This window comes from Ipomoea nil, unplaced genomic scaffold, assembly GCF_001879475.1.
Source record: "Ipomoea nil cultivar Tokyo-kokei standard unplaced genomic scaffold, Asagao_1.1 scaffold1940, whole genome shotgun sequence".
Lineage (NCBI taxonomy): Eukaryota > Viridiplantae > Streptophyta > Magnoliopsida > Solanales > Convolvulaceae > Ipomoea > Ipomoea nil.
In genome coordinates this window covers 1,380,482-1,402,916 of record NW_017618368.1, presented here as the reverse complement: position 1 = coordinate 1,402,916, position 22,435 = coordinate 1,380,482, and the positions used below count along the sequence as shown (strand labels likewise).

Genomic DNA, 22,435 nt, shown 5'->3' with positions numbered 1-22,435 from the left:
TCCTTGTGACAAATTCATCAATATCAACTAGGAAATCATCTTCGGTAGGCATATCTCCTTGGACTGTGCCATCAACAGTAGTCTCGGCCAACTTAGCTTTCAATTTATTCACAAACATTCCATTCACCGTAGACATCAAAGTTGCATGGCCAACATCAAAATTACCAATCCAATTCAAGGAAAATAATTCTTCTTCTTGCATACTCGGTCCCTTTGTCATCAAATCTTGATAAGAACCAAGTCTCCATTTTCTCCAATTTAGGACTCTTTGGTATTCATTCACTAATACCAAATCAATTCCATCAACTTGATAAATCTCCTCATGCATCATAGATTCCATTTCGGCAATTTGGGAAAAAGGATTCCTGAAACTTTGGCTTGTGTTTGGATTTTGGCTTGTGTTTGGATTTTGGCTTGATGTAGGGTTTTCATGGGATTGAGTTGAGGGTTGAGAAGATAAACCAAGAATTTCTACAACTGGCCTTTCACTAGCAGGAATGCCTCTCGATTTCCTTTTTCTCTTGGAGCTCAAATCAGTTGATTCTTCATGATCCTTAAACAGTATTCGGTTACTTCCAAAAGGCTTTCTTGATCTCATTGGTAACCCCTTTCTTTTTATAATTTCACCAATAAGTAGACCGAATCCTAGGATACGGTTGAACTTCCCATTCCTAATTTTTGCACCTTTCACAAAATGTGCAATCCGGCTTAAAATGAGTTCACCCCAGTCACCCCTAACATCATTCATCACAGCATGTAAATATCCAATTCTCACAGGTGATAAATCCTCCATACTATTCAATTTGCACAATACACATTTATAGAGGATTTTAACTAGCATCTCATACTCAAACTTCAAATCAGATTTTTGACCGGAAAGATTTGGTTCGAGAGAAGCATTCTCATTCCGAATTTCTGTCCAAATTTCCATGTGATCATATGTGTGAACATCTAAGTCCAACAGTGGTTGTTCTGGACTAGATATAGGCAAACCAAAAGTTGTGTGCAACTCTTGTTCATCAATGGTGATGAGAGTTCCATTTACGGTGGACTCAATAGTCCATCCAACAACCTTGGCATTCACATAAAAATATGCTACATCTTCATCATAAAAACCTGAGTATGGATAAGAACATAACCTCATGAGATTACTTTGTTGAAGTGCATGGATGATTCTTTGTGCGAGTTGAGAGTTCTCGGCTTCTTTGAGAAATCCTTGAGGGTCAAAACTTCCTCCGGCCTTGATTCCAAAACTGCTAGCTTCGTGAGGTTGAGTTGTGTAGAGTGTTCTTCATTCGGTTGAGAGTTTGAATCTCCAATGGTAGCCATAATGTGCTTGGTATTTTTAGAGATTGAGGGATTGAAGATTTTGAAAGAGATGAATATTGAAAGGTTTCGGCTATGGAAGATGGAAAGATTTTGAGAGTTTTGAGTGTAATGGTGGCTCTTCGACCGGTTGGGTGGAAAAAGAGGTGTCTTTTACAAAAATATCCTCACAATTGAATGATTGACTTTTAATAAGTGAGGGGTATTTTTGATATTTCAATATTTCCAACCTTTGACCTAACTGATAGTTAGTTTAGGTTATATTCTCTCCATCCAATTTGTCTGCTGATGTGGCGCCAAAAATTTAGATGCTCGGACTGATTTTACCTGAAATAAAATTCATAGAGCACTAAATCTGTTCCGAAAATAATATGTGCATGTATATATATACACGTTTTTATGTAGTTGGAAGAAATAAAAAGAATTGATTCTTTTTAGACCATTTATTATGAGCAACTACATAAAAAGATATACACATTTAAGATAACCCATCATTATACCATCTTGTCAACTCTTAAATGGTAAGATTGTGTAAATCTTAATAATTTTTATTTGTGTAAGAAGTAAATAGATAGATACACGGGTAGACAAGCATGCAATATATGCTTTTTCAACATTTAATGTAGACTTAAATATATAGGATGTGACAAATTTGCATGTGAGACACATAGGCACGAAAGAGATTTAAATAAATTAGATAGTAACGAATTTTTCAGATAAAAAAAAATTGAGCTTTTAATTTAAATAGAGTTTAGAAACTTAGCTCAATTCAATCATGCCCATCTCGTGTCTTAATTTCGAAAATCTTGATTCACACAGAGGTTTTGTGAGAATATCAGCTATTTGATTCTCGGTCGGGATGTATTCAATTGATAATTCCTTCTTTTCGACATGATCCCGGATAAAATGATGTCTCACATCAATGTGTTTTGTTCTTGAATGTAACACGGGATTGTGTGTTATAGCTATGGCACTTGTATTGTCACACAATATGTTGACATTTTCACAATTCACGCCATAATCTTTCAGTTGTTGTTTCATCCAAAGAATTTGTGCGCAACAACTCCCAGCGGCTATATATCCAGCTTCGGCTGTACTCGTGGCTATGGAGTTTTGCTTTTTGCTAAACCATGATACCAATCTTCCCCCTAAGAACTGGCATGTCCCTGAGGTACTTTTTCGATCAATTTTACATCCTGCAAAGTCTGCATCTGAGAAACCAGTTAGTGTAAAATTACCTTCTTTGGGATACCATAATCCCACATTGATTGTTCCTTTTAGGTATCGGATGATTTTCTTGGTAGCAAGAAAATGACTTTCTTTTGGCTTTGACTGGAACCTAGCACATACTCCCACTGCGTAAGATATATCTGGTCGGCTTGCAGTGAGATATAGTAATGATCCAATCATTCCTCGATATTTTGTTTCGTCAACGTCCTTGCCTTCATCATCTTTATCCAATCTTAAAGATGTCCTCATCGGGATCTTGATTGAAGATTTTCCATCTTGACCGAATTTCTTTATAAGATCTTTCGTGTATTTGGCCTGGTTGATGAATATTCCTTCGTTGAGTTGCTTTACTTGTAAACCAAGAAAGTAGTTCAACTCTCCCATCATGCTCATCTCGAACTTATTCTGCATTAGCTTGGAAAATTTCTCACATAAAGTTTTATTAGTACTACCAAAGATAATATCATCGACATAAATTTGTACCAATAAAATGTGATCATTTTCTTGAATTCTAAACAAGGTTTTATCAACAAGGCCTTTCGTGAAACCACAGTTAATTAGGAACGTTGATAGAGTGTCATACCAAGCTCTCGGTGCTTGTTTTAACCCATATAACGCCTTCTTTAATCTGAAGACCTTATTAATATCACCTTTTACCTCGAAACCGGGAGGTTGCTCAACGTAGACTTCCTCTTCAAGTAAGCCGTTTAAAAATGCACTTTTCACGTCCATTTGATAGACAGCGAAATTCTTGTATGCGGCATAAGCTAGGAATATTCTGATGGCTTCTAGTCTTGCAACGGGTGCAAACGTTTCGTCGAAGTCTATGCCTTCTTCTTGTGAATATCCTTTTGCCACTAAACGTGCTTTATTTCGTATGACAATTCCATCCTCATTTGCTTTATTCCGAAAGACCCATTTTGTTCCAATTACATTGTAATTTTCAGGTCTTGGAACTAATTCTCATTCGTCACTTCTTTTAAATTGATCGAGCTCTTCTTGCATTGCATTAATCCAATGTGGATCACTTAGAGCTTGTTCAATGCTTGTGGGCTCCACCTGAGAAAGAAAACAAGAAAATAAAGTATGTATATTTGAGGACCTTATTTTTACTCCTTCTCGTGGATCTCCAATCACTAGCTCTGGAGGGTGATTTTTGAGCCATCTCAAGTCAGGTTGTAGGTTGCATGGGCTTTCAACGTTTCCTTGCTCAGTAGGTAAGTTGGAGGTAGACACATTTTGCTCATCAGATTGATCTCCAACTTGTGTTTCAACTTGAGAATTTTGACTTTCCACGTGGGGATCTTCATTGGCTTCCACGTGTCCTTCACTATTGCAATCAATGTCCAATTGCTCCATACCCTGTATAATTTGATCTTTGAAAGATATGTCAGTATCATTAAATGACTTTTCAACTTGACAACTTTCCTGATCATTTTTGTTGCTCTGGGTTTTCTTCTTATGAGCTTCATCAAATGTAACATGAATTGATTCTTCTACCACCATTGATTTCTTGTTCAATACTCTGAATGTTTTGCTGGTAGATGAATATCCCAAAAATATTCATTCATCTGTACGCTCATCAAAAGTCTTTAGATATGTTTTACCATTACTAAGAATAAAACATTTGATGCCAAAAGTATGAAAGTAATTGAGTTTAGGTTTTCTCCCTTTCCATAATTCGTACGGAGTCTTATTGTAAGACTTGTGTATCAAGCTTCGATTTTGCGTGTAGCAGGCGGTGTTGATTGCTTCAGCCCACTATCTTTTAGGTAGCTCGGCTGACGTAATCATCACTCGTGCGGCTTCTTTTAGCGTTCTATTTCTTCTTTCGGCTACACCATTTTGTTGTGGTGTACGTGCGGCAGATAATTGATGTAGAATTCCTTGAGAATTGCAGTATGCTTTAATTACTTGATTCACGAACTCTGTTCCACGATCAGTTCAGATTTTTGCAATTTTCAAGTCTTTCTCGTTTTGTAGTAGCTTGAGCAGTTCTGGCAACTTTTGCTCGACTTCGCTTTTCTTTTTGAAAAATATTGTCCATGTGTACCTGGAAAAATCATCAACAACAACTAGGGTATATTTTTTACCACTTAGACTTACTGGGTCTACTGGACCGAATAGATCCATGTGCAGCAGTCACGATTGAAGCACACATTCCAATTTTGATCACACAGTTGACTGATGCTAATGAGATTTGCTTTCAGACCACTGACTAAGAGAACTTCATCCAGATGTGGTAAACCTGGAACATTTAGGGTACATTTTCCAACTATCTTTCCTTTTTGCCCGTCTCCATACGTAACTGATCCACTGCTAGGTTGAACAGACATGAGACACTTGACATTCCCAGTCATGTGTCTGGAACATCCACTGTCGAAATACCATCTTGTTTCAGTCATAGAGGTGGTAAGAACGATTGTGGGATAGCAGATTACTTCTGATTTCCTGACCTAAACTTGTCTTACGAAGGGAGTAATAGACTTGTTCAGATATTTCTCCTTCCTTTGATCTCTGTAGAAGAAGTAACATTTAGGTCGGGTATGCCCTTTTGTTTGACAATAGTGACAGATGGGTATGTATTGTCTAACTTTTACAACTTGGTCTTGAACCTTGAGTACTGGGACTGTAATTTGATCCTGCCAGATTGAGAATCCGCAATCCGAGTGTGTATGATCCCTTTCTGTTTTAACTGTGATGATTGACTTTGATCATAATTGTGCATTGATTTATCAACTGATGTTCCTTCTTTTATAAACATAGGTGCCGTCTTTGAGGACTCTCCTCGTTCAAAACCAAGTCCCTTTTTACCATTTGGATTTCAGCCAGAATCCAGAATTTTGTCTAAGGTAGAGGTGGTATCCATCATCTTGATTTTCTTCTTTAGATCCTCCAATTCCTTTATCAATTTTCTCTCTCGTGATCTTATTTGAGTAATAAGATCTTCTTTTAAGACGAGTTCAGATGTTAGTTTCTTCAGGTGATCATCTCGTTGTTTCAGATCGTCATTCAGACTCTTGTTGACTTTCACCAGTTGTTCCCAACTTCCAACTAGTTTAGCAATTTCCAGTTCCAGTTGTGTATGTCTCTCTTCAAAGTCATCTGATGATATGTACAATTCTTCATCGGTATCATTCTCTTCTGATTGGTTTTCTGCTGCTGTAAAGAAGGCCACGAAGTTTCCCACATTTTCATCAGACTGATCATTTGCTACTTCATCTTCATCATCACTTAAGGTTGCTACTGACATAGCTTTCTTCCTTTTGAGATAAGTTGCACATTCAGATTGTATATGTCTGAATCCTTCACACTCTCGACATTGCACTGATCGGGATAAAGATCGAATGATCTTTTTTACTACTCTTTCATCAGTAAAAGGTTCACCAAGTACTGAGGCTCTGTTCATCAAATTCTGAACCCGGCTATGAAAGGTTGAAATTGTTTCCTCTTCACCCATCCTGAGAGATTCAAACTCTGATAGTACCAACTGAAGTTTTGACTGCTTGACATCACTGGTACCTTTGTATCTGGTTTCAAGAGTGTCCCATACTCGTTTTGCTTCTTTTATTCTGGTGACAAGAGTAAAGACTGATTCATGCAGAGATCCAACATTAGAATTCAGTGTCTTATTGTTTAAATCAGAGGACGTCATCTCTTATTTAGTCCATGTCTCAATAGGTTTGGCCCCAGCAGTTCCATCAGCATTCTAAACTGTCGGAGGACTCCATCCAGTGAGGACAGTATGATATACTCTGGTACCTTGTGCTTGAAGATAAATCTCCATTCGAGCCTTCCAGAAGGAATAGTTGTGGACATCCAATTCTGGTGGTTTCATACTTGCATCCATCCTGAATCAAAAGACACCCAGCCAAAACACACAGGCAGAAAGCAGACAAACACCCAACAGACAACAAGAGAAACAGCTTCTTAACGAGAGAACAATGCAAAAACAAAACTTCCCGTAAGGATCAAGTCATTGTGTAGACTTGAAAGCTCTGATACCACATGTAGTTTTGCATTTCCCCAGTTTAAGATGATTATTAGGAATAAGAACTGTTGTAGAAGACTGGCTAATGTGAAGACGTGAGTTGTCAGTCAGACAGATAGATAGCAGATTAGTTTGTCGAGGAAAAACTAAAACGGACAATAAAACAACACATACGATGTTTACCCAGTTCGATACAGTGTGTATCTACATCTGGGGGACGATCACCGAGGCGTCCAATCCACTAACTCATAATCCAATGTACAAAGGTAGAGAAACAAGAATCTCACCCAAGTGCCCCACACAAGGTACATACCCAGTCTACAAAGGTTTAGTGGATTGTTGAAGGCGGAGAGCCACGCATGCAGAAGTCCAACGACATCCCTTCGATTGGAGAGCTAACTCTGATGCAGTCCGCTTCAATGACGCAGTCCCACGTTGTTCCCACAAATGAGTGATCTTCGCGTCCTTTCGTTTAAGCAACGATAGTTATTCTCAAGTTCTTCATCATAATCACCAAGAACACATATTCTTGAGAAGAGGCATAATCAAAGATGTGATCCTCTGTATAGCAAGGAGTGCTTTTTTGTCTTCTTAAAACGTAACCCTAATCCATGACCGAATGAGGGTCTTATATTTCGTTAGAAGGAACACTCTCCAAAAATATATTTGATTGTAGATGGTAGGACGATTTGTGAAGAATGCAATCTTAAAGATTCGGTCCATACCTTCCAAAACAGATCCGCTGATTTTCTTTCCAAAATAGTCTTCTCAAACCGCGTTCAGCATTTTGGAAACTTCTTCCTTTATCAGATCTTCAGTCTCAGTGCGTCTGCTGATGTACCTGATCAATCAGTCTTCTGTAAAAGCAAACAGACACCAAGCTAAACCCTATCTTAGTTTGCCGTAATAATATTGCCAATTATATGTTTGGGGTTTTATGGAGAAAAAAAACAACACTAACAATTATTATTATTATTATTGTTATTATTATTATTATTGTTATTGTTATTATTATTATTATTATTATTATTATTATTATTATTATTATTATTATTATTATTATTATTATTATTATTATTATTACTACTACTACTACTATGATGGAGTATGCATTTTTGTGATATGGCATTTGCAAATTTGTGGGAATCGAACTTTGCATCATGTCATTTTGGCTTCTTTTTTTTTACGGTGGTGTGTGCATTTGTATGGTTTTGCGTGTGCACATTTTTGGCAAAGAAACTTAGCATCATGTCGTTTTTTATTAATTTTTTTACGCTGGTGTGTGCATTTGTGTGGTATGATGTGTGCAAAAAAAATTCATGGTTCATATACATAAAAAAAAAAAAAAAAAAAAAAAAAAAAAAAAAAAAAACCAACAAGAATGAACGCACACACCATACCAGAACAATGCAAACACCATTGTTAGATTGCCTTTTAAAATAAAACAGTAATAAAGATGTGTGCACGTAATGAAGTAGGTGGATGCATAGGAATGAGCACGTGGAAATTTTCTAAGTAGGTTATATTTCACAACTATATGGCGTGTGTGCACACGAGTGACAGTATGTGTGTTATGCTGGTGACAGTAAGACAGTGAGAAGTATTGAAAATTGATTGATGCAAAAAATAACGCTACAAATCTTTATAAACATGGAAATAAATTAAATGAAAAGTAATAAATACACTGATTAAGGACAAAAACACCCCTGACTTCATCTAAAATCAGTAGCATGTGTGATCCAAGTGAAATCAATCTAAACCGTTGAAAAATAAAAATAAACGCACAGGATGTTGCCTCACGATCTCACCTGGCTAGGGGGTTTCACTGGATTCAAAATCTCTCTCTCTCTCTCTCTCTCTCTATATATATATATATATATATATATATATATATATATATATATATATATATATATATATATATATATATATATATATATATATATATATATATATATATATTCTTGAGGACATTATAGTAAATTGATTCATATAACTTAAAATATAACCCTTGACCAAACAAGGTAATATTATATTCCACAATTTAAACCAAACACATAAGATAATCTTACATTCCCAAAATCTCACATTACCTTGCTGGACTTGAGTAATCCAAGATTCTTTCAACTAAACGCCCCATTAGGGTGTGGTTTTGATTCATGTTTCTTACATAAATATCTTGTTTAATCGATTGAATTGTGATTGCTCTAGTGAATCTTTGGTGTAGTTCTTTGTGTTGCTATGTTGTATCTTGATTTAACAAGATGGAAAGCAATATGAGACCTCCATAAATGGATGGAGTGAACTACTTATTCTGGAAAGCCAGAATGAAGGTGTACCTCCAGGCGCAAGGATCGTGTGTGTGTAGAGCCGTGGTCATTGGTTGGACACCCCCTACCAAAGTTGGTCCAAATAAAATTGTTGTTCTGAATCTTGAGGAAGATTGAATTTATAAAACTATCAACACTACACAAACCATTCTATGGTGAAGAGAACAAGTACTCAAGAAACACAAACTCCAATACTATTTTAACATTTAAAAGATGAAACAACTATTAACATGCATTAAGAATCTCAAAGAACATCATGATAAAATAATCCTCCGAAATCAAACCAAACTTTAACCAAAAGAGATTAACATACCTGGAGTGTACAAATGAAATAAGAGTGTACAAAGGTGAAGAGGTATGAAAATATGAAGATAAAGAGCCTAGGGAAAGAGGAGACTAAATGCTAGAGATTCACCTATAAAAAGTGAGATATGGTTAAGTGAAACAAGACAAAACAAGTTGCCCATGTTCAGAAAATCAAAGAAGAATTCTGTAGTGATGTATAGGATCATACAGGCATCGGCACGGGTGTGTGCCTGCTCGTGTGAGAAATATTGGGTTCCGGTCAAAATAGGAGGGTATCGAATGGGATGCCGCATAGGCGTGTGCTGGCCCGTGAGCAAAACAAAATGAAAGAAAATGAACAAAAGATAAGCTCCAAATTTAAACATAATAACTCAAAGATAAATTGAACAAAAATGAAAGAAAAAATATATGGAATACACTTGAGAAGCAGTCCTGAAAAACAAGACAAATGGTTTACAAATATGGTGAGTATATATTTTGCAATGCACTACTTGACAAATCATAGTACGCGTGGGATGGAAAGAATGGTGACAAAGGTGGACATCCTCAGGATGTCATTCTCATAGGATGGCATGTGGGAGTGAATAACGTGTGGTTAAACACAAGCATGGAGAAGCATCATGAAGCTAGGCCTAAGCACCAAGGGAAAAGTCATCAAGTAGCAAGTGCCAAAAGTAAAAGAAGCATATGCAATTGAAGTGAGCAAACCACAATTGAAAGTAAGCAAGTTGATAAGAGTCTAAATATTGATAATTTCACATTGCATTTAAGCTTATTTTCCTTGTTATTTGTGAGTATAATTTTTCTCAAAGTGTCCCTCATTTGATTCATTTGTGTGTTTATGTGTAATTCTTGATGATTTAGATGAATTGAATGATTTTTGGGGCATTTCGGATACATTTAGAGTCAATGGGAGCCAATGAGAAGCTATGAAGATGGAGGCAACACCTCTTAGAGAGCCAAATTATGGTGTGTTTAGTTGTCTTGGTCATTTGGACAAACAAAGGCAAAAGTAGAGCAAAAGAGCAAGACGTTGAAATTCCTGCACGAATCGTCCACTGGTCTGCGTAGAAATGTCTAAATCAAGTGATTTTTATATCATTAGTAAGAAAACCTGAAGGGCTACAACTTTGATGAAGACCACAAATGCTAATTCAAAGGTTTTGTGGGTGAACAATAGCCTAGAAGTCGAATCAGGTGCATAAAATTTCATCCATAGTGTAACACCCCCTAAAACAAGCCATTTAAAAGCCTTAAACATGCAGATAACTGAGCTAAACAACAAACACTGCGGAAGACTGAAAGATAACTAAATAAACATAAATCCAAAACACGGGGTGTTATGCCACGTTCACCAGAAGGATGAACGCTACGGCAACATCTGCAATGTTTACATCTAATCCATAGTCTCAAAGGTCTACAACAAAACTGGCACACAGGCCACAAAACAAGAGGGAGAAGCTACACTAGCAAGCACTAGACCGCGCACTCGTCTAAACATCACCTGAAAGAACACAATAAAACATGGGACGACGCCCAGTCGGCAAATAATGCTGGTAACCCACCAATACATGTGAAATAACATACATAGATAAGATATAAGTCGTAAAGCCATTTTCGAAACAGAATACATAAGTATATAAGTACAAAACCAAGAGTAATAGTCAACACAAGACTCAACACTCTCAACCAAGAATACGGGAACACATCCCAAACCACAAAGGATAACCACAACACAAAGGATAAAGACAAGACCGATGGCAACACATGCCCTTGTGACTACACACGTCACAAGAATAGAACTCACAACAACGGCTACACAAGCCCTCGTGACATCACCCATCACGAGTTGATATGTCTTCCTTATGCACGGTCTAACCTTATGGCTACCCCCAACCTTGTATATTCTTCCAACCATTACCTCCAGGACCCCTGTACTTCTTAGTCCAACCTTTTCCCTCCTGGGACCGTCGTCCCCCACCAACGACCACCAACGAGACCACCAATTTCATAGTACACGAGGGTACCATACACACACACAGCAACACATGCCACCCAAGAATCACGTGAACCTTACACAAAGGTCACAACTCCATAATCACGTCACGGCCACCACGAGGACCGCTTCAATACCTTGGTGACTAGTGTCCCATACCACTAATCGTGCAATCCAGGTAAAGCCACACACACATCACACCACAACAGGAATAAATCAACGGATCACAACGAAGATATGAAACCATACTCAATCAAGGAATGGGTCACAGCCCAACAATAACAACGATGAATAACACAAGTTATCATCAACCAATAGGAAGGTACAAACAACACACACGCTAGCATTTAAACACCGAACTAGCATGCTTATCAAACGGGTAAACCAAACGTAGTTCCGAAGAACACACAAGACTCATCACGGTTCAACGAAGCACAATGTTGAACACTTAGCACGATTCAAGACACCAAAACATACATGGATTCCTACCATATAGTTCTAGACATACGAAACATCAAGAAGACACTCAAATATTTCCACAAAAGAACATCGGGAAGTCCAAAGACCAAATACCGAGTCAAAAGAATCATGGGGAACAAATCCCCCAACAACCAACATAGTGTACCCGCGGGTGGGCCCACCGGGTAGGCCCCTACCCCTGGTCCTGCCCGCGGGTACAGGCTCTTTCACAACGTGTACCCCGCGGGTGGGCGGCGGGTGGGCCTCCTACCCGCCGTTCCGCCCGCGGGTACAATCCTGTACCGCAATACAACACTTCGCGGATTTTCATCTCCAAACTCAAATTCAAGTCCAAAACATGCCAAATCTCACCCAATACAACAAAATGACTTGAATCAAAGGAAATGCCAAGCAATGGCACAAATGAACCCTAAACACAAGCTCTAGATATGCATTTTCACAAGATCATGCATGAACACTCACATTTCATAGCAAAACACATGTAGAATCCAAGAAATATTCACATATAGGTAAGCAAAATAGGTTTTGTAGATCATGGGTTACCTCTTGTAGACTAAAGACTTCACTTTACACCTCAACAAGCTCCTCACTAGGCTCACCCTCCAAACCCACTTCAAGAACATACCAAAAGATCATAAAGATTCTATCTTTAAGAAAAGACACATTAGATAAAACCAAAAACACAAGATGAACTTAGATCTTACCCTCCTAGATGCCCAAATATAAGAAAGGTTGAATCTTGGAAGCAACTCTTGAAGTTTTGGTAAGGTTCCAACATGGCTTGGAAGAAAAGCTACTCACCTTTTTAGAGAGAAGGTGGAGCTAGATTTTTAGAAAAGTGTAAGGAGAGAATGAAGGTGGTCTACTAGGTTAGGTTACAATACCAACAACAAGTGAAAGGTCAAGAATACCCTTACTAACATAAGGAAGTGTAAGGAACAAGGGAACTCCTTACAAAGTTCAATGTACAACTTTGACTTTGGGGTTGACTAGTCAATTACTAGTCCCCAACTATTAAATTTCAGGAATTTAAGGAATTAAATTACAAATTGAAATAGGATTAATTACTCAATTAATCCCTTAATTGAATTTGGATTTCGGGGTGTCACACATGGCCACTGGGCAGTGTGCCTGTATTTCTGGCCACGGGTGTGGCCACACCTGTGGCCATACCGGTGGCCAGCCTCTGCAACATTTGACATCCCCGTTTTTTCCCATTTAAAAGGGGATTTTTCCGCTCAAAAACACTTCTTTCATTTCCCTTTCATTCTCTAGTTAGGTTTAGCTCTGGAATAGCTTAGATTAGTGTAAATTACTTGTTCCTTTCCATTTCCAAGCTCAAGAACATTGCAATTCTTGGATTTCAAAGCTTCAATAGAGAAGTTTTCTTATTCATCTCTTCTCTTTACTTTTCATCTATGCTTTCAATTACTCTTTTAATATTGTGTATCTATTACTATATTATGAGTAGCTAAGTGTTTTGAGACTAGGATTTGGTTTGATTTCTTGCTATTGATGATTTGATGCCTATTTGAGTTGTATTGCATAAATGGGATTATTTGGGTTATCTAGAGTTTGTTGTGTGAATTGAGTTTGTTGTGAAATTATGTATAATTGTTGGATCACGATTATATGCTTTATTTGGAGTGTGTTTGTTGCTACGAGAGTAGATTTTGTACACTAACCACACATTCACACACTTAATGCCCAATACGAAAGTATTTTGGGTGTTAAGGAGAATTTATGCCTTGTGTTCTTGTTTGAGCAACCTTGGATTGAATTGTCACAAGAGTGGAGTTTAAGGTTAGGTTGCAATTAGTCCAAATAGCTACAAGAGTGGTATTTGGACACTTTTGTGCATCTCACTTATCCTATGCCTTGTTTAATTCCCTAATCCTTATTTTAATATTCGGCATCTTAGCTTGAATCAAAAGTCCCGGCCCTTTGTTTTGCTTGTCTATTTTGTTATTTGTTAAATCATATCAAACTAACTCATTAACGATTGGCCTAGCTTCTATAAGGATAGTTTTAGCCTATGCTTAACTCCACTTTGCATCAATTCCTAACGTTACAAGAGTCATCTCCAGTAGAACGATATCTAAACTCTATACTGCGATTTGATACTTGATGGATGTGTGAAAACCGTCATTCATCACAAGTAGTAAGAATAAATAAATGGAGGGTATTGGATTACCTTACCTTGCTCAAAGGCTATATGAAGTGTCTTTGGTGGAAGTTGGGAAGTGCTTGAATCGTGATTCTTGGAAGACGTTTTGTCTATTGCCAAAGTCATTCCGCTCATCGGCCTATCAAATGGATTGAGTTCTACTTTGGTAGCAACTTTAACCACCCGAGTCATTTCATCGAACACCTTGTCCACATCTTATTCTGAGCTCTGTCTTCCGACGTAATGTGGGAATTGCAAATGGAAAGGCTATAACATGCAATGTATCAACTTAATTAGGAGTTCGGCTCCTTGCATGCTCGTGCCTGGATCGTGGCTCTGTTTGTATGAAGCGTGCTTCACCCTGTTCAACTTTATGCATGTCCAAGTGTGAACCTCTGCACAAGCGTGTAAGCTAGAGTATAACTTTCTACCTATTTCTCCACGAGCCTCTGCACGACCATGTAAGCAAGAATACAACTTTTTGTCTGTTTCTCCACAAGTTGTACATGAGTGTGTAAGTGGTCGTGGAAACATCCTTCGACTTGATCTCATATTTTTGCTCCGAAATGACCAAATTGTCCTTCATAAAGCTCCAACTTCCTAAAAATGACAAGTGCACCCATAATTATCCATTATTTTACACTTTAAGCATTTTAAAGCATAATATCCATCAAATACACACAATTAATCTCCTATAAACACCCCACAATCAAAAGCATTTTAGCACTTATCAGTTATCAATACTATACACCTTTTTTCCCTTTATGATTTATTTTCTCGAACCGAACAATACCAAAGTAGTTAGATTTGGTAATATACCGAACAACTGAACGGTAATAGATTCTTGTATACCGAACGGTTCGGTAAAAACTCGAACCGAACTGAATTATTAGGGAAAAACTGAACCGAACCGAATACTTTTGAACTTTGGATTGCTATTTTGTTATATATTAGACTTTGGTTATGGACTATGTAAATGCCATAACACATAATATAGAACTTTTGATAACAAACCATAAAGAAATCAAATAAAACATTTACGAGAGATACCCGTGAGAATATGAGCTGAACGGCAGAGCAAGCAGCAAAGGAATTGGATTTTCTTTTTATTTATTTATTTATTTATTTATTTATTATTATTATTATTATTATTATTATTATTATTATTATTATTATTATTATTATTATTATTATTATTATATTTTAAAAAAAATCAAACGGTATTCGGTTCAGTTCAATTTTTTATCGAACCGTTCAGTATACAAGAATCCAATATCGTTCGGTTGTTCAGTATATTACCGAACCAATTGGCTCGGTACGGTTCGAATCGAGAAAACTAAACCGAATTGCCCACCCCTAAAGTTAATTACCAAAATGGTCCCTTGACTATAGCGAAATTATCAATTTGGTCCCAAGTTAACGATTGACTAACAGTCAAACAAACGGAGGACCAAATTGGTTAAACTTTTTTAAAGTTGAGGGACTTAATTGGTTAAAAAAAATAGTCAAGGTCCAAATTGGTAATTCACTATAGTCAAGGGACCATTTTGGTAATTAACTCTATACAATTTATATTCTGAATGTTTACAATTTGAATTGTGAGCGTTCAGTATGTAAATTGTGAACATTTAGTATATAAAATTTTGAACATTCAATACTTAAATTGTGTATTTTTAGATCCGAGTTCATCTTGCAATCCGGGTCTACGGAATAATTTGCGCTTGTACGGAGTATTTGCTATCCAACTAAACAAATCTAAATTTCTGAAAATTGCATCATATCATATCGTGGCTGTGTCTAGCAGTTGGAAACAAAATGACCTTCTTCAAAGGACAGTGTGCCAACAACAATACATGATGGGCCTTTACGTGTTGTTCCCAAACTTCATCTGATCTGTTTTTTGTATTCCATGAATCAATAATGAGCCGGGAATCATTCTGTTTTATGAGTTAGGAACTGAGACATAGTTGAATTGATTTCAGATCCTTAAGGGGGCGTTTGGTTCACGGAATCTTGGATTACCTAGGTCATTTGAGTCTGGTAATGTTATATTACCTTGTTCGGTTCAAGTTATGAGATTACCAGGTAATGTTATATTACCTGAAAGCTGATGTGGCGGTAATGTTTCAAGGTAATGTGATTACCCCCATTTTTTTAGGTAATGTTAGATTACCTTGAATTATTCCAACTTCGCCCTTGTTAACTAATCTTTATACTTGTTAACTAATCTTTATATAATAATAATAATAATAATAATAATAATAATAATAATAATAATAATAATAATAATAATAATAATAATATAATAATAATGAAATTAATATATGTTTATATAATTAAATATACATATGTGTATATTTATATATTTAGTTTTTTTTTTAATATTTAAATTTTGATACACATTCATAGATATATATAAAAAAAAACACACATAATATATATATATATATATATATATATATATATATATATATATATATATATATTTATTTATTTATTTATTTATTTATTTATTTATTTTTTATTGAGGGCATTATTGTAAATTAATCCATATAACCTAAAATATAACCCTGAACCAAACAAGGTAATATTATATTACATCATTCAAACCAAACACACAAGGTAATCTTACATTCCCAAAATCTCACATTACCTTCCAGGAGGTAATCCTATTACCTGGGGTAATCCAAGATTCCGTGAACCAAACGCCCCCTTAAAGGTAAAGTAAAACATTTTCTTTGGCACATTTTATGGCAATTTATATCATGAACCAAGTCTCACATAGTATTATGGACCATGAATTGAAACAACAAGATATATATAATTCACATACCATACAGAATTTCATAACACAAAATACAAAAAAATAATAATAAATAAATAAATAAATAAATAAAATCACAGTACAAGACACATAGCATAGCATTATAGACTCAGCTTGATTGAAAAGACGAGATACAGAATTCATACTCCTACGATAAAGAATTTCTTAACACAAGACACAAAAACTCCTAACACAAGACACATACATATCTTATATATTTACTTAATTTTCAAATCTATCTTAGGTACATAATTTGTGTTCATATGCATAAAATTTCACAACACAAGACACAAAAATTTATAACGTAAGACAAAATTATTAATTTATTCTAGATACAGAATTCATACTTATAAAATACAAAATTTCATAACACAAGATACAAAAAGTCATAACATAAAACACAAACACATGAACCAAGGTCCATAGTATAATGTGAACCCTGGTCCATGATATAACGATTGCATTTTATGTGCTTTTTTTTTTAGTTATTTAAGGTGATGAGACAGTTTCTTGATATATTTCAAGTTGATATGGAAGCAGTATTACTACTGCAAGTCTGCAACCTGCATTATATGAGTCTTGTAATACTGCAAGTTTGCCCCTAAAGTGATCATTTTTCTTGCAATCTCACCACCCCCAAATTTTATTAGGGATGCCATCACATTTCTACCTATGTACCCTTTATAATGTTCAAATTGTGTTACATCAATGTTCAAGCACTTCCAATCTGAATAGATCTGGGGGTAATCCAGCTAATATGGCTAAGAATACAAACTTGTAACCACAAGGTCACATGTTCGAATCTCAGTCTTCTTGGTTTGAGCTGGTCAGCTATGCGCAACCTAGGCTAGTTTACCTCTTTGTAGTCCTTTGTCGACTAGGGTCACAAGGCGGGATTTACCCCGTGCACACCCTCATGTTGTGGCTGTGGGTTTTCCTCGTCACTCCAAAATGTGATTAGATCTGAGCAGTAGAGGTTTTGTTCAGAAAGGGTGGTTTTATGCTGTGCTTATAAGTTAAAATAACATACAAAATCAATTTCTAAAAAATTACAGCAATGAAATTCATGCTGTTGCATTCTTATGCAAAAATCACATAATCAAATGCATACAGAAATAACACAGCACCAAAGGTAACAGACCTTGTGAAGAAAGATTTTGTATATAGATGCTGTTTTTTCAGTGCAGTGGAAAAGTGGAATCTCCAACAAGCTTATAGTCTATTCATGTCAGTGGAGAACAAGGTTGGTAGATGATCATTCTTTCTGTTTACAACAAATTACAAAAAAAAAAAAAAAAAAGCCACTCTACAACCGAAAGAGATAATCTCAGTAGCGCCTCAAAAAGAAATCGACTCTGAAAAGTGTGGCAAATAAGAGTGGGAAGATTCAACTGGTTCCAAATAGCATGAGAAGTGTCACAAGTAGAAGTGCTCGAGAGATAAGACGAAGCTTTAAGACTAGTCCGGCTGAACTAGTATCAGGTGTATAGCTTCCCTCGGGTGTGCTTGTTGTCAAAATAACAACTACCCAGTCATCTTCGGAACCAATTCCAATACCAGAAAACTTGGTATCATTGAGGTAGCTCGAGTACTGTGACAACGTGTAGTTGGAGAGAACAAGAGCAGCGTCGAGATGAGGAACACAAGCAGGCAATATCGCTCCATCCCGTGTGGTGGTGACATTCAAGTCGCACTTGTCAAGAAGTTTAGGGTAGTCTGTAAACCTAGGCTCGTTGCCTGGAACAGTGTTGGAACCTGTGCTATTCGTACATGGCTGACCTTTAAACTGATCCGCCATTTTCTCAGCAAGGCATTTTGCTTTCTCGTTCTCAGTTAGACGTGTCAAGTTTAGCGTTGCCCTGTAACTGTTGATTCCTCGAAAAAGGTTGTCTTCCTCATCTGTATGAAGCACCAAAGACCAAACTTTTATTGCCAGAATTGAATTGAATTGAATTGAAACATTAAAGACAGTCAAGAAACAGATTTCTAAGACTTCTCTTGTTCCTCCCTGCAACTCATTCTAAGAACCTGTGGCAAACCTTACCACCAAACAGGAGTGCTAGAGGCATTCTAAATGCAAAATTGAAGCATTATTGTTCTAAGGAAAAAGTTACACTTTTCGTCTTTAAGTTATATAGTAATAGTAATTATAGAATTCGTCTCTAATTGTTGGTCGTGCTCACTTATCATCCCTAAGCTATAATTAACGTTGCAAATTTCATCCTTTTAATAACAAGTCGTGCTCACTTTTCGTCCCTAAGCTATACTAACGTTGCAAATTTCATCCCTAATATTTTGATAGCAAAGGGACGAAATCTGCAACGTCAATTATAACTTAAGAAGCTTAAGAACGAAAAGTGAGCACAACGAACAATTAGGAACGAATTCTATAATTGCCCTATAATTTAGGGATGAAAAGTGTAATTTTCCCTCGTTCTAAAGATCTGTGGCGTTTTTTCAACATAAAAAAAAAAAAAAAAAAAAAAAAAAAAAAAAAAAAAAAAAAAAAAAAAAAAAAAACCTCAGCACAACATTTCAAATAGAAAATCTGGATTCAGATTTAGAGATCTAACAGAGTCGGAAGAAATGCCAAAATATTCAGGAAATTTTAACTAGGATTTCCAAGGAAGGAGTAAATCAAACCTTATCTTGTATAATAATTAAGTGTAACTTAGCAAAATGGAAAGAGATCCAGCAGGATTTTAAACTTACCAATTGAGATCAAACTTTCATATTACATCAATAAATAAAACACCTCCATTTGTGAATCTGACGAAGATTCAAATTGAGAATTGAAATAGAGTGTTTAGCAGATCAAGCCCAACACAAACAAAGACTTTTACTTGCAGATAATCACTTCTATGGATGTATAATCTAAACACTTTTCAGCTTCAATTGAGAGCAACAATATAATACACATCCATCCAGATCTTCAAATCCCAGAAGAAATCTATCAATCACCAAACTCTAACTCAAACTCAAAAAACCCATTGCTTTAAATAACAAAATATACTTCAAACGAGCTCATTCCATTGCTCCAAAGAGGCAGAAAAGCAAATAGATAAAGCAGCATTATACTAAATACAGCATTTTTGGGAAGCAAATTCAACAAGGAGAGATGAAGTCAGTAACTCACCGTCGCATCTGACATTGATGAAGAAAATGGACTGGAGAATGAGAGAGATGAGGAGGAGGCGACGTAGAGACGACGTCATTGCTAAAATTCTTGGGTTTTTCAAAGCTGAAGGGGAAAAGGGGAGAGGAGAGAGAGTAAATTTATACAGGGATTCGAGAGGTAAGAAGTATGACTCACCACCTTGCGACGTATCAACCGGAACTTGCGATATTATAGTTAAGTTTACGCAACCTCGTTTACAAGATAGTATCTATTGTATAGTTACTCACACATTTTCAGTTCAAATAATTTAAGTTCCTACTATTGAGATTTGAATTTGTAATAATCTATTTAGAATGGTAACTGATATTGTTATCACACTATATGGTAATTTACAACTTCATTTTTGAATTGAATGCAAACAAAAACAAAAAATGCTCTTCGAAAATTCATTTCTATGTTTGTATTTTTATGTTTTTAGATACTCATGATTCTTTACAAGATAGTATATATATTGAGTTAATACCATCTGAGGTCCTCCGAATATAGTGATTTTGCCATGTTTAGTCCTAAACTTTCAAATTGATCATATGTGGTCTTCGACTTTCAAATTTAACCATTCATGGTCCAAGTTAACCACCCATTGTCCTTCAAATATTTTATTTTAACCAACCATGGTCCTTTCAAGAGGACCACGACCGGTTAAATTTCGAAACTTGAAAGACCATGGGTGGTTAACTTGGACCAAAAATGATTAAATTTGAAAGTCGAAGGACCACAGATGACCAATTTGAAAGTTTAGAACTAAACGTGGCAAAATCACTATATTCGGAGGACCTCATATGGTATTAATTCTATATATATTTTATACTTTCTCAATCATTTTCAATCCAAAAGATCCAAACTCCCAACACCAAAGTTTAAATTTATAACAATCTATTTAGAATGATAATCGAGATAGCATTACAATACATTGCTAATTAGCAACCTTGTTTTCGAATTGGACGCAACCAAAACAACAAATGCTCTTGGAAATTTTATTTCTATGTTTGTAATTGAATGCAAAAAAATTACAATTGTAGTAATCCAAGTCAAATAAAAGATGTACGATTAGGAAAATTTTAATTATCATTACCATAGTCGTTTCAATTTCACTTTTTTTCTCTAATTGAAATTTTAATTTGGTTGGATGTAATTGAAATTCCGTTCCTACTTTATTCCATGGCAAAGGAAATTACAGTGTTTGGTTGAAGAAAATTGCAATTCCCTCATTTTGCTGAATTGTAATTTATGGGCACCCCTTTTGAATTGCAATTCGGTGGTTGTGGGAAAAGAAAAAAATGAGGAAATGACAAATGTACCCTTAATTAATACTATCCTTTATATAATAAAGCTATATGATTTGGGAAATAATTAATTAATATTACAATTAATGCCACAACATCTTTTATTATAAAAAAAAAAACACAACATTTAAAAAATAAAATAGCTATATATTATATAATCATATAAAAAATATACTTTTGAAAAATAAAATAGCTATATATTATATAATCATATAAAAAATGTGTTCAATTAGAGTTCAAATTTACATATACAAAATTTGAAATTTGCTTTACAAATGTAATTATCTTAGTTATTATTCGTATTGTGAAAATTATAATATAGATGAAAAACAATTAAGAATAAATCAATGTAATTATGTAAATTCTCTCTATAAGTTTATTTGAATATGCACATAATTAGAGATTATATTAATCATACAAAATTATAATTATAATTTTAATTATAATTTTAATTTTAATTGTAATTTTGTATTCTATAAAAATAATAAATACTTGACCAATGGAAGCTCAAAAATATTATTATATTAAATAATTTAAAATATTTTAGTTTTTCTATTTTTTATTTATATTTATAATAACATAATTTTTTTTCCGTGCATCGCGCGGGTGAATTACTAGTTATTATTATTATTACACAAGGACATTTTAGTCTTTATATCATTCATTTTCTTTCCAATAATTATATTCATCCCTACCAAACAATGTAATTTAAATTCCTACTTTATTCTTTTCCCACCGAAAACCAAACGCCCTGTAAAGACAGTCTAATTTAATCTTCAATTTCAAATGACTTTCTAATTCGTCATACCTTTAATTAGAAAAGTATACATATATTTATAGTCAATGTGTGACAGATCATCGTAAGGTTTTGGAGAGAAGAAATTGAAACGAAAAATACTGTAAATTTTATTCAACAACCACAAGAGTATGCAATAGCTTACATTTAAACAATGAAGAAAGGTAAAAATGTAAAACACACAATAGTAACAAACTTAACATCCTAATTAACTTCATACGACCTTGCTTGGCCTAGTATTCGGTTGATCAACCTTAGCGTCAAAACGGTGTCGTCTCAGCTTGCTTCATTTATTTATCTTCACTGCTAGTACTAATCTGTAACATAACCCTTCTCATCAGCAAGTTCTTGTCCTTCGCCACTATGCAAGGACTTCAACCACCACAACAACGTTCCAGCACAGCTAGGAGTTGCAACAGTGTTAGGGGATCGATGTTTTCTCCCATATTTCTGTGGTATCTATCACAACTTGCCTCATACTCTTTCACTTCCTTGATAGGGCATCAGCAACTTTGTTCTCAATTCCCT

The 22,435-nt window shown here is 35.4% G+C and overlaps 1 protein-coding gene across 1 annotated transcript; it reads right to left on the bottom strand.

Annotated features, from left to right (window-relative positions):
* Nucleotides 1–17,727: 17,727 nt before the first annotated feature.
* Nucleotides 17,728–19,983, bottom strand: LOC109146833 (uncharacterized GPI-anchored protein At5g19250-like). Its single transcript, XM_019294499.1, has 2 exons — nt 19,787–19,983; nt 17,728–18,549 (listed from the first exon to the last, which is right to left on the bottom strand). The coding sequence occupies exons 1-2, from the start codon at nt 19,863–19,865 to the stop codon at nt 18,038–18,040; spliced, it is 591 nt and encodes a 196-aa protein (XP_019150044.1). The 5' UTR covers nt 19,866–19,983; the 3' UTR covers nt 17,728–18,037.
* Nucleotides 19,984–22,435: the final 2,452 nt, after the last annotated feature.

What these genes read in the sequence shown, in the direction of transcription:
- LOC109146833 (XM_019294499.1), bottom strand. Translation starts at nt 19,865, where the DNA reads ATGACGTCGTCTCTACGTCGCCTCCTCCTCATCTCTCTCATTCTCCAG. An exon ending in CATCAATGTCAGATGCGACG is followed by an intron (nt 18,550 to 19,786) that starts GTGAGTTACTGA and finishes TGCTTCATACAG; the next exon opens with ATGAGGAAGACAACCTTTTT.